This window comes from Panthera uncia, chromosome B4, assembly GCF_023721935.1.
Source record: "Panthera uncia isolate 11264 chromosome B4, Puncia_PCG_1.0, whole genome shotgun sequence".
Taxonomy (NCBI): Eukaryota; Metazoa; Chordata; class Mammalia; order Carnivora; family Felidae; genus Panthera; species Panthera uncia.
The window spans coordinates 13,432,014-13,445,082 of record NC_064809.1 but is presented as its reverse complement, the minus strand read 5'-3'; the positions used below and the strand labels follow the sequence as shown (position 1 = coordinate 13,445,082).

General features: G+C 40.2%; 2 protein-coding genes and 1 long non-coding RNA gene across 10 annotated transcripts in view; 1 reads left to right on the top strand and 2 right to left on the bottom strand.

Moving 5' to 3' along the window:
* SUV39H2 (SUV39H2 histone lysine methyltransferase) overlaps positions 1 to 2,834 on the bottom strand; it is a 21,571-nt gene extending 18,737 nt beyond the window's left edge. For 2 of the 6 annotated variants that reach the window (XM_049624645.1, XM_049624644.1), the window contains exon 1: positions 2,598 to 2,834. In XM_049624645.1, the coding sequence (XP_049480602.1) occupies positions 2,598 to 2,628 (31 nt within the window). In that variant the 5' untranslated portion in view covers positions 2,629 to 2,834. The other 4 variants (XM_049624646.1, XM_049624640.1, XM_049624641.1 and 1 more) reach the window with 4 other exon arrangements.
* The window catches only part of LOC125918613 (uncharacterized), an 11,019-nt gene continuing 702 nt past the window's right edge, over positions 2,753 to 13,069 (top strand). The window contains exons 1-3 of one of the 3 annotated variants that reach the window (XR_007456512.1): positions 2,753 to 2,828; positions 5,267 to 5,334; positions 8,027 to 8,080. This is a non-coding gene — a long non-coding RNA (uncharacterized LOC125918613). The other 2 variants (XR_007456510.1, XR_007456511.1) reach the window with 2 other exon arrangements.
* The window catches only part of HSPA14 (heat shock protein family A (Hsp70) member 14), a 41,891-nt gene continuing 38,287 nt past the window's right edge, over positions 9,466 to 13,069 (bottom strand). Inside the window, exons 13-14 of the mRNA XM_049624639.1 lie at positions 10,545 to 10,615; positions 9,466 to 9,676 (exon numbers count right to left, since the gene is read on the bottom strand). Of these exons, the coding sequence (XP_049480596.1) occupies positions 9,598 to 9,676; positions 10,545 to 10,615 (150 nt within the window). The 3' untranslated portion in view covers positions 9,466 to 9,597. The remainder of the gene's footprint in view (positions 9,677 to 10,544; positions 10,616 to 13,069) is intronic.

The window sequence follows — 13,069 nt, the reverse complement described above, 5'->3', positions numbered from 1 at the left end:
AAGACCTCCATATCCCCACCCTTCAACTGGCAATTTTACAGGACTGAAAATTCATATGACAAGAAACCATTTATGTGTCTTCCAGAAAAGTTAAGCATTAAAGAACTGTTTTTGATAAATTGGTCTTCTTGGATTTTCTCATGGATCTCTACTCTACTATGCTTAACTAATGTCAATTCATTTCCACTAAGCCACCTGAACGAACAGTTTCAAGTCTGTAAGCTTTCCTAAAATTACATATAGATACAAAGGACAACAGAGATAATGTTTTTGACTTTTCCATTATATTCCACATAGAATTGCTGGTTTAACAAAATGTAGATCCCTAAGACAAACTTATTGTTAGTAAAAATATCTTAAATAGATTTTAAAGCAGCCTTATAAGTTGTTAAAAAGAACTAGTCCCCTTTACCTTAGCTGGACAATAAGAACTGAAATCTAATTGAAATATAGTTCCATAGTCACATACTCATACATCACATGTCCTACTTTCCCCGTTCTGGAAACCTGCATGAAATTTTAACTCCATTTATTACTTTGCCTCTGCTGTAATGTATTATTATCAAGGTAAATAAGCCCTAGAGTTATAATAAATAATGGGGAATATATTTTCATAATACTCATTTCCTGTGTTGTTTTTAAAGCCAAGGTTTACAAAACAGTGTATTCAATTTACATAATCCATATACCAAGCTTAAAGAAAATCAGACACACTCATAATTAACCTTACAGAAGCCAGTAACTAAATGTGCTGCAGAAGATTTTACTCCGAAATTTCTGTAAACAGTGTGCTACCATACGGCACGTAAAATACGTTAACACAAGTGGATGTTTAGAAATATATAATAAACTTGGTTTTACGACTAGTGTTACGGTAAGCACTAGAAACAATCAAGGGTGCTCTGCCCCTGCCACACGAGAGTCCCATCTTTCTGGATTTCAGACTCACTGGAAAAATGTGAGGGTTGGAGTAAATCGGAATTAACCAAACAAAATCTATCAATAAACTCCAGCTTTCTTTGGTAGCTCTCCAAGGTAGTTGTGATAACCTTTTGTTTTGAGGTAATTTCCAAGGAAGAGAGAACACAGCTGCTCTCACCGCAGCCTTCCCTCACCCTCCCCAACTCGCACAGGGGCTTCATTGTCAGAAAGCTTGAAGCAGGATTTCCACCACCCCGCTTCCTACAAAAGGTTCGTAATTCGAGACCGAGAAAATGAAAGGTATTTCTCCCCCCCACCCCAAGATTGGCGGAGAGACTGCTTGCTGCGGAGTGGCGGTTGGAGGGTACAGGAGTGGTTGAACACAAATGACCACTTACAAGTCTTCCATTTAAAAAACTTCGGGGTGTTTTGTGTAAAGTTAACCTCACTATGCCGATCACGTGCAAAGGAGGTTCCTGTTGGATATCGACCCAAGGTGTGTATGTCTGTTGTTCCTACCATTTTTATCTAGTTTAAGTAACTCGAGGATTCAAGACAACTCTCGACGGAAATGCTATTTTTGAGAAACAAACACACACACACCCTGGACCATAAAAAACCGCAAATCCCTGGTAACCATTCTATTATCTACAATAATGTAGAAAATAATTCATTTGCAAGATTTAACATTTCATTACCACTACAAAAACCTCACACTAGGTTCACACTAATCCCTAGTGGAAGAAAAGTTGGGGGATAAAGACATGATAATCTAGGTGGAGAGGAGTGCTGGAAAACACCTCTACATTCTAGAATGTCTTGAAAATTCCCGTCTTTCAGACACGCGCGCGCGCACACTCACCCGCACACACAGACACACACACAGACACACGCGCGCGCGCGCGCGGCTCAGCACCTAGTTCTCTGGCGTCCACGTAAATAACACGCAAGTTCCCGGTGGGTAAAACAATCACCGTAAGCCAGAGGCTACGTCTTCAAATACCCACTTACTGGGATATTATTCTCCGACAGGAAATTTCCCCTACCAGTGCGTCCAAACTGGGGTGCACGCTCCCTCATTTCCTTCGCGTTTATACTCCAGCCCCAATTTCTTTCTTTCCTCCGCTATCGAGGTCACGCTTACACCACCGGGTACTTCCCGCTTCCCAGTTAAAAGGCCAGCCGGAACACACAACGTCCCGCCCAAACCACCACAAAGGAGTAAACCACACGCGTGCCCACAGGCCCTCGAGCCCCCCTCCTCCCCCAGGGATTACCAGGAGCCGCGGCGGCCGCCCGAATACCTCCACACGGCGACCAGGCGGGGAGGGGCCTCGGGCCCAACGGGCAGCGGGGGTCGGGCCACGGAGTCCGCGGGACGTCCGCGGAGCGAGAGACAGCCGACCTCGGAGCAGGGCGTGCGGGCTGGGCCCCGCGGAAGCGGGGCGCAGAAGACTGCGGGGAGCGAGCGGGCCGTGCCGCGAGAAGGGTCAGGGGCCGGGGGATAGGTGAAGCCCGCGGCGCGCCTTTGGGGGCCAAGGTGTCAGCAGGGCGGGAGGCGGCGTCTCGCCGCGTCGCGCTCTGGCGGGTCCGCGGGTCCCGGCCCCGCTTCCCGGGCCTCGGGAGTTTGCCTGGAGAACGGGGGACAGTGAGGGACGCCGCTCTCCAGCCCTCACCTCCTCGCGCCTCGGCCCCGGCCGCCGCCATCTTAGGGAGCTTTCATTCAAACTGGCGCGGTCTGACGGGATAGCTCAGCTGGCCCGACGCCCCGCCCCCGCCCGGCCGGCGCGGGAGTCGGGGGCCCGGGCTGGGGGCTGGTGCCCGCGAGGCGTCCTGACGTCACCGAAGATCGACCCCGGCCACGGCGAGCGCGCATGCGCCCCACGTCGCATCCCGACGCGCAGGAGGTTGCGGGAGTCGCTGGGGGAGGTGGGCGGGGCGCGTACGCGGTTCGGGTTCGGGTTCGGGCGCTCCTCCTGGTTAAGCTGCCAGCCTCCTTCGACGGCGCGGGGTAACTCCTAATTGAGGAGTGCGCAACGTCAGGCCTTCCCACGGCTTTTCGTGCTTTCACATGACCACTGCTTGCATGTTGTGCAAAATCCAAAACGTAGAGCGGAGCTTTATGGTGCAGGGTAGGTTTACCTTCGGTGCCTGTTCTTCGGCCACCTGAGTCCCAGTAACCATTGTTTTCTTCCACGCTACACCCCTAGATAAAGGTTTTCTTTTTGACTGCATGTTGGGATCGCTTGGAGACGTTTTGGTTTTTGGTGCCACTCGCTGAGATCGGGTTTATTTGGTATGGGGGTGTGACCCGAGCATTGGAATTTTTTAGAGCTCCCCAGGTGATTCTAGTATGCAGGAAGGAGTTTGAAACCACCAGTCTCCATCTGTGCTTCTCACACTTGATTGGCATAGGAATCCTCTGGGGAGCTTGTTAAAATGCAGATTCAGATTAGGTCGGTCTGGGCTGGGACATGAGGTTCTGTCCTTTCTAATAAGCTCCCAGGTAGTCTGCGCACAGCTTGGTTGAAAGGCTGCAGGACTCGAGGTTCTCTGAATTGGATGACTAAGAACTCTTAACCGGTCCCCCGTCCCCCCCTTCCATCTTCCATTCTTCACACCGCATCCATGGTGATTACTCTAAACAATCTAACGCAGCGGGCAAGATACCTGAGTGGCTCAGTCCGGTAACCATTGGACTTGGCTCAGGTCATGATTTCATGGTTTGTGGGTTAGAGCTCGTATAGGGCCCTACGCTGGCAGTGTGGAGCCTGCTTGGGATTCTCTCTTTCCCTCTCTCTCTGTCCCTCTCCCACATGTGCTTTCTCTCTGTCAAAAATGAAATAAACAATCTAATGCAGAAATCTTAGAGTCAATTGGGAAAACAGGAAGAAAGTCGTTTGACATCGACCAAAGATTTTTAAAAGAAATTTGTCTTAAATTATAAAAATATTTCAAAGCATCATGTATAACTTTGAACTACTGTAAAGATAGAACATTAAAGAAATTAATGTATTTGATTCCGTTCTGAAACACTGTCTAGCCATCTAATCAGGTGTTTATGAAGCCTTTAGTATCATGGGGTAAGCAAAAAAGCAACAACAGAAACCTATAAAAGTTTCAACTAGGTAAAAATATATAGGAAGATAAATATAAGATCTCTGGGGAGTGATTTCCTTTTTGATTTATCGTTTTTCACATATTTAACCATTTTCTGTAACGAGCATCTTATTACCTTGATAAGGAATAAAAGGTCCTATCCAGCCCTATAACATGGAAGCCCCTTTGCCACATGGTGGTTCCTGTCTGCTTCTCAAGCCGCACTGCTCATCACTCCTGCCTATATTACTTTGTGACCTCCTCAAATATTCCTTGTCCCCAGGACTTTGATTCTGCTCTTGATGCTAGAAAATGCCTCCTTTCCTCCATCTTTGCTAGATTTACTCCTAGAGACCCTTTAAGTCTTAGATACAGCCACATTGCCTGCCTGCCTTCCCTCCCCAAGTGTATTCACTGCCTGTCCTGTGTGTTTTTACAACACCCCAGGAGCATCCATCCTGACTCAGTTTCTTTCTTGGTTTTCTTGACCTCTCTTCACTCCCATTTTTGGCTCCCGTTAACTAACCTAAACTGCTAGGGTTGCTCAGGGCTTGGCCCCAAGACCTCTCTTAGGTTCTCTCCCTAAGTGACTACCTCGGTTCCCATGGATTTATATACCATCTTTATACTTAAGATTCTCAACTGTTTTGTCTCCAGCCTCGACCTCTTCCCTGAACTCCAGATTTGAATATCCACAGTGCCTAGCTGACATATCCTCTGAGGTTTTGCACAAACATCTCAAATTGAACACGCTCGTAAAAAGGCCCTTGATTTTTGCTTCCAGACCTGATCCTTTCTACTGCAGGCCCCCCAAACTTTCTCAATACACTGGCACTATGATTGACTCAGGGGTCCGAGAAGGAAATCTAGGTGTCATCTTGATTTACCCTCTCCTCATTCCATAATTTCATTAGCAAGTCCTGTCAATGCGATGTCCAAAATACACATTGATTCTGCCCCTTTTATCCATCGCTGCTATGACTTTAGTACAGGCTGTCATTCCTACCTGCGGTCCTGCAAAAGACTGACTACCTGGTTTAACTTCTACTGTTGCTTCCCCTGTAATCCTTTTTCCATACAGCTGGAAGAGTGACCTTAAGGTCATGAAGCAGAACATGTCCTCCTGCTCTAAATACTGCCCAGTATACCTAGAATAAAATCCAAACCTTAAATAGCTTACCAAGCCTTAAGTGACTGGAACGCTGCCACCCTAACCTTACTTTGTGCCACTCTCACTGTTCTCTAGGACTTTTTCCACCCACGAAGAAATCTTTTATGGTGCATCTCCTATGTGCCAGGCACCGAAAGAAATAGGTAAGAAAGAAAGACTCTGTCTTCATAGAATTTATATCCTAGTGGGAGAAGCAGATAATAAGTATCTTAAGGCAACTCTAAATTACTTTCTAGAGGACAAGCTCTTGTCTCTCTTCACATGGCTACCTTCTTATCGCTTGGGTCTTAACTTCTTCCACTTCTTCAGAGGCCTCTCCTGGTTGCCCTATCTAGAGCAGTTAACTCTTGCCTTCCATTCTCTCCTATGCACTAAATGCACTTCCCACATTTTATAGTTACCTTGTCTGGTTTTGGATCTTGATCAATTTCAGATCCAAATTTATAGAATGCATTAGACTTTTTTGTAAATCATGTTTCCTTTATTTTTTCGTCTTCAATCCCACTAACTGCAGGGGACAGATTAGACCTTTTCTATTCAAGAGGTACCACTGTGTCTACTGTTTTAGGAACAGCTCTTCAGGGGCCTAGTAAGTTCAAAACGTCTCATAATAACAGCACAATGTTACCTGCCTTCTTTACTCTCCTCTCACAAGTATATAGTGAAGTTTCTCAGAGGATACACAACTCAGATACTGCAACAGACTCAATGAAGAAACAGAGGATCTTCTCAAGGCGACATCAAAGAGATTTGAAAAAACATAGGGCACCTGGGTGGCACCTGGGTCAGTTAGACGTTTGACTCTTGATTTTGGCTCAGGTCATGATCTCATGGTTGTGAGATGGAGCCCCGTGTTGGGCTCCACAGAAGATTCTCTCCCCCTCTTCCTCTGCCCCTCCCACATGCAAGCAAGAAAACCTCCACACTTGGCCCTTCATCTTTTGTAAAAGTTATCTTTCATAAAAATGTTACTTACGTTAACATGTAATTTTTATTTAAAAATGATTATTTTAAAATCTCTAGGTTTTAACTTCCATATGGTAAATATAACTAAAACTACACATATGTAGATCCAATGTAAATAGAAGCTCTTTACGTTCTCAATAATTTTTAAGAGTGTAGAAGAGTTGAGACTAAAAAGTTTGAGGATCTTGGTAAATTCTGGCTATAAATGGAGAGGGAAATCAAAAGCCAGAGGCCTACATCCGTGTTCTCAAGGAAAACAGACAGAATTATGCCAACCCCCCTGTCTTTTTTCATGAAGACCACTGCAAACATAGTATCTGGAGACCCATGGGCTGTCTTCTGTTTCATTTGAATGTTCTTCAAGAGGCAGAAAATAGAATGGACAGTGGAAAATGTGAATTTAAATGAAATAATGCACATAAAGTGTTTAGAATAAGAAGCAGTCAAGAAAAATTAAGTTTACCAAAAAAGCATTATGAATATGAGTTCAAAATTCACATTCACTGTGAGACCTTGGATAAATTATTTTAACTTCTCTGAATCTTTTCCCACATGTAGAACACAGAAATAATAGAGGCAATATTGCTCTGTGCATTTTGCAACTACTCAGGGAGTTATGGTGAGGTCACAATTAAAAAATGAGATAATGGGGGCGCCTGGGTGGCTCAGTTGGTTAAGTGGCCAACTTCAGCTCAGGTCATGATCCCGCGGTCCGTGAGTTCGAGCCCGGGTCGGGGTCTGTGCTGACAGCTCCGAGCCTGGAGCCTGTTTCAGATTCTGTGTCTCCCTCTCTCTGACCCTCCCCCGTTCATGCTCTGTCTCTGTCTCAAAAATAAATAAACCTTAAAAAAATTAAAAAATGAGATAATGAATTAAAGCAGACAATGGTATTGTTTGTGACATGGTTACTCACTGTTATTTTAGAAATCCTGACATTTTACCACACTTTGTTTTGTGCTGATCCTTTTTTATTTTAATCCTTAAAAATTCTGACATATAAAAGCTTTCAGTTTGTGATAAAGTATGTTGTGTCCTCTCAAGACTTTCACAGTATTATATATTGGCATTTATTTCTATTTGTATACTTGGCTCTGTCCTTTAGACGGTATCAGACACGTAGATAGGCAAAATTATAATTTGACATAACCTCTTGCTTTACTGGTAAAAGTGCTCATGTTTTTAAATATAGTGATACTGGTAAGTGCGTGAAAAGATTATCAAGATGTTCATCAAAAATATCTTAATGGTTGTTACTCTGGGTTGTAGAATATAGGATGTTTTAGATTTTCTTCTTTTGCAATTTGAATTTTATAATGGATGTGTATCATTTTAGAATTAGAAGAATGCTAAAGCTATTTTTACCTTGAAAAAGTAAAACACAAGAGAAGTTAATTGGCAGACCTTCCCTCACTCAGAAGAAAAACATCCTGTCACATGAGGATGCAAGGAAATTTGGAGTACATTCATTAGCCAGAGCACCGTTGGTGACAATTTCAAATCTTACATGTTTCGGGAAGAAAATCATGCAAAGCTGACTAATAAAGCCAGAAGCAGTGGTATTCCTTTCCTTTTTTATGTTTCTAAACAAACCATAAAATATGTAAAAGATGTACTTACTGGCCATTGTCCTATAGAATACAAAGATGACTTACTGTTTTCTTCCATGTAATTCACTTATTCAACAGACCTTTACTTAACACCTCTATGTTCAGGTAGTGACCTAGGGCCTGGGACATAATAGTGACTAAGATGGTCTTTGCTCTCACAATACTTACTAATCTAGTAAAGATAGCAAATAAGTAAATTATTCCATGGATATGGAAGAAAAGAAAACTCTTGAATAAATCTTTATGATATTTTATTCTACAGGTTTCATTAATCTACTTCAGGCGTTGACAAACATTTTCCGTAAAGAGCCAGACAGTAAGTATTTTAGAGTTTGTGGGCCACACAGTCTCTGTTGCAACTATTCAGTCTGCCATGATAGTGTGAAGACAGCCACCAACAATACATATACCATTAAGCCTGGCTATATTTTAATAAAATTTTATTTACAAAAATAGGAATGGCATAGAATTGACACACTGGCCACAGTTTGCCAGTGCCTGATCTAGTTGAAAGAGCTAACAGTAACTACAAAATAAAATCCTAAAGCACTTTCCAAAGCATAACTGAAAGCATAAACTTAGCAGTTCAACTAGTTCAGATACTATTTTCCTATTTTCTGAAAATAATTTATATTTATTTGATTTCAAAGTTTTTATAACTTTGGAAAAGATCCTAAAAAATAACTAAGTACTCATCCTTAATCAAAAGTGTATGCCTTTGAGCCTGCTTCTTTGTGGACTCAGAATCGTATCTGAATTCTTTTTCTGTCAATAATTTGATACAGAATAAATGAAAAACCTTGAGTTTGGTTTCTGTATCTTTAGAAATAGAATATTACCGCCACGTAAGTCCATAGAAATAAACTATAATGAAAAAGCACCTCCAGTTTGAACAAGATAAAAACAGCACAATTTTTAAATTTGACCACTGAGTAAAGATATTTCCTCTTCTCAAATCTTCTGGGAACCAAGGAAAGAAATGAATGGAAAATTCTCTTTTGATAATGGAGTCTGATGTGCACTGCTCACCTTCTAGTTCTTTTTTCAATATTCACAGGTTAGTTGTCTTGTTTTACTTAGTGAATGAATGACCTTCTCATTAGTAACCCAGTGAGTATCTCAATGCACTAGTGAATGTTCTCTATTGAACAGAATGTGGCTAGCCATCTCTTCAAAAACAAACAAACCAACCAACCTTTTAATTTCAAAAGAAAAACATATTTGTTAGAGAGAAAAATCAAATTAAACAAAACTGTAAAAAGTATAAGTGCCACCCTATAATATTTCTGTCCACAGAAAGGCCACTGTTAGAGGAGTTTGATGGGTAGCCTTCTAGACTTTGTATTCTATGCTTGTCACACACATATCTATACATAATTGTTGAGTTTATGAATTTACTTGTTTAAGCAAAAATGGTATCTTACTTTGCACATGGTTCTCCAACTTTTTTCATCTACTATCAAATACTTTTAAATTGTTCTTAATTCATGATCTAGTAAGGATAAAAGACTTCTTCAAACTTGAAGTTATAGAAACAAAAGTTTTTAAAAAACACAATGTTAAATTTCCAGTAAAATTTCCTGCAATCCACTCAATTTAATTCTAAATAGCTTCATGATAGAAAAAGTTTCTTGTATTTCTCACTACTAAAGGTCCTTATATTTCCCATCATAAGTGGAAAACAAAAAAAGGTTGCAACACTTACCAATATATTGTATTTTAATAGAAACATATATAGTTCATTCAAAAAAGTATTTTAATATAAACATCGCTTATAGACAAAACCAAATAATGATATTCTAGTTCTAAAAAATTCCTGGTTTCTCTAAAACACTAAGATGCCACTTCAATAGTGATTGCTTCGCATTTTCCAGTCTCTTGATCTGTGCATGTCACATGTAAAGATCCATCCCTAAAACAAACAAACAAACAAAAAATAACATTTCATAAGCTCATTTCATAAAAGCAGAAAGCTCTTAAGAAATTATTTGAGGACTTTGAGTAAACAAGAGATAATTTTAATTTTCAAAAGAAGAGTATTGAGATCAAGAAGAAACAATTTCAGAATCTAAACTTAGCGTCATATGCTATAATTACGTAGTTCTTAAAAATTTCTTCCTACACCACTGAGACAGAAGTTGTATTCTTTGAAAACCACAATGATAACTATCTTAAGTTTAAGACTTTATGCAAACTGAGAAGACGCATCATGCCATTTTCAAGCACAGGCCAAGGCAAACCTACCCTAATGAATTTGACATGCTTGCTAAATAAGTATGCTCATGGAATGAACTGTCTGTTCCTAATGTTAATTTGGAAACAATTTACTTGCAAGACATACTGTTATGGATGGTCAGTTGTTAGTGAAGCGGTAATAGCTGGATTTAATAAGTAATTTATTTCCTAGAGATTTTCTGTAGCAATACTGAAATAAACTTATCCTTTCATAGGACAAATAATATGAATCATGTAAACCTTAGAAAATTATATTTAAAATTGATAAAAATTGTATCTCAAACTTGCATGGACCAGTTTTTAGGTTGACCACACCAAAACAGAATTCATAAAAAATTCAGAATGCAAATGATTTGAGATACACTTCTTTTTGTAAAATACAGTCATTGTGCAGTGCAAAAAATATAATTCACTGATAAAATCTTTGTAAGCTTCTAATACATGATGTTCCTGGAATAACAACGGGTGGAGAATCAATAAATGAACAAAAAAGGTCAAGCCCCAAAGTCAATTTTCTTAATATCAGAAGTAGTTTAATTTTGTACCTTTTCATAGTAAGAACAGCCAATATATCACGTAATCCATTTTCTTTTTTATCTAGATCCTGGAGTACAACCTGTTTATGTAAAAATAATACAAAGATGATTTAGTACTTTGATATATTAATAAATTGATGCATCAATTATTCCAACAGACCAAATTTTACTCATTACTGGAACAAACCTTTTCAAATAGGGCAGTTCTCAATTTTTCTACCATTTACCAGAATCCGAAAATAGGATTAAGCTTTCCTAACTGTAAATGTCTCCTCTAGAAGGACAACATATATATCTGTTCCTCTTAAATGTCATGTCCTAGACTAAAATGATTGTTTCTATGAAATATTCTTTGTCTCAGAAAATAAAGACTGCTTTTCCTTTTTGATAATTAAGCTATTTCCAGTAACATGTAAGTTATATTTTGGTATATACTCCTTTTTAAAATATAAGTTTATTTATTTATTTTGAGAGAGAGCAGGGGAGGGGCAGAGAGAGGGGGAGAAAAAGAATCCCAAGCAGGTTCTGCACTGTCAGCACAGAGCCCGACACAAGGCTCGAACCCATGAACCGCATGATCATGACCTGAGCCAAAATTGAGAGTCAAACGCTTAACCAACTGAGCCACCCAGGTGCCGATATTTTGGTATACACTTACTACATGTACTTTTAAAAATTCAAATATTTTAAATACACTTGGAAAACCAATTTAAAGAAACACATGGCAAATTCTTTTGTACAACTAAGATTACACTTGTACATTTGTACAAACGAGATATTAATGAATTTACTATAAAATGCTTTGGTTTCCTAAAAAAAAGGTATACCAATAAACCAAATTTGGAAGTGACTTTTCAGATTTGCCAATATCAAGTTTTATGACCTTAGGCAAGCACCATGTACCTTGATTTACTCATTTGTAAAATGAGGAGGTTAGAACAGATGGGATCTCTAAAAGAACATCTTCCAAATTCAGTATTAGGTGACTAACTCTGCTCCTGGCATCTGTTAAGTTAGGATACGGTGACAACAGCTGCAGCCTCGGAGGAGTGTACGAAGGGAAATAAATGCACAGGAGAGAGAAGCTGAGGGAATACTAAGACAGCCAAATGAGTTTAGAAATACAGTACACAGGGGCACCTGGGTGGCTCAGTCGGCTGAGCGTCTGACTTCGGCTCAGGTCATGATCTTGCGGCTCATGAGTTCAAGCCACGCGTCGGGCTCTGTGCTGACAGCTCAGAGCCTGGAGCCTGTTTCGGATTCTGTGTCTCCCTCTCTCTCTGCCCCCACTCCCCCCACATGTACTCTGTCTCTCTCTGCCTCTCAAAAATAAAGAAAACTAATAAAAAAATTTAAAAAAATACAGTACACAGGAAAGTGCTTGTAGAGTAATTCACATCAGAAACATCTGGATGAGCTTTTGAAAGCTTGACTAGTCGAAGGAGCCCCACTCCACTAGATTCTAAGATGTCTGAGGTGGAGCCCAGATATGTTATGTATGTATGTGTGTGTTTTCATCATTCTTTCGTTGAAATCAGAGAATAGATATAATGCTGAAGACACTACACGTTCTCTTCAGTTACCCACATTTGTTTTTCACTATAGAAGTATTTCATGCTCAGGTCCTGTGCTGCTTGTTAAAGATTCAGTACAAAGAGGTAACAAGTAAAAAAAGAAAAAAGAAACCCTCTTGGTACCTTCAAATCTACCCACTGTTAGATTTCCTAAATATAGTTGAAATACTTATAGATATTTTCTCTATCTATGCTTGGATATTTTTACACACACCTTCACAAACACCACCTCCCTCACACACACTCATGCTCTCAAACTTTTTATTTAAACACAAATGACATCATACTGTAAATAAAGCTCTGCCGTCTTTGTGTGTTTTAATGTAATTATATTTTGGGGGCATGTTTCTAAGCAGATAATGTGGCTCCATTTCATTCCTATTAAAGAATGCAGAGGACTCTATAGTATGAAATATGAATGTGGTATTTTGAAAAAGCAAAGGTGTCTGTATCAGAGGCAGAAAGGTAATAATGGCAAGAGCAAGCGCCCAGGAATAAAACCAACTGAGGATAAATTTTAGCTCAACCAGGAAAAGAACAAGGTATTTATTGCCATGAGCTTGTTTTCAGTCATCTATAAAATGACCATAATAATGTCTATCTCACAGCACTTTGAAATTAGGTTTGTAAATTGCCTAATCAGCACGTGGCACGTAGTAAACAAAAAAAGCCATTTTCCCTACTGCTTACATTTTACCAAGGAGGGCCAAGAGTACAAAGATAAACAGAAAAAAATACATATTGTATTTTATTTTCTTGTGACTTTTTGAAATTAAAATTGCTTATTTCTTCTCTAGGTACTGGGGCTCCTGGGTGGCTCGGTAGGTTAGGCACCCAACTCTTGGTTTCAGCTCAGGTCACGATCTCACAGTTCCCAGTTCGTGAGTTTGAACCCTGTGTGGGGCTCTGCACCGACAATGCAGAGCCTGCTTGGGATATTCTCTCTCTCTCTCTCTCTCT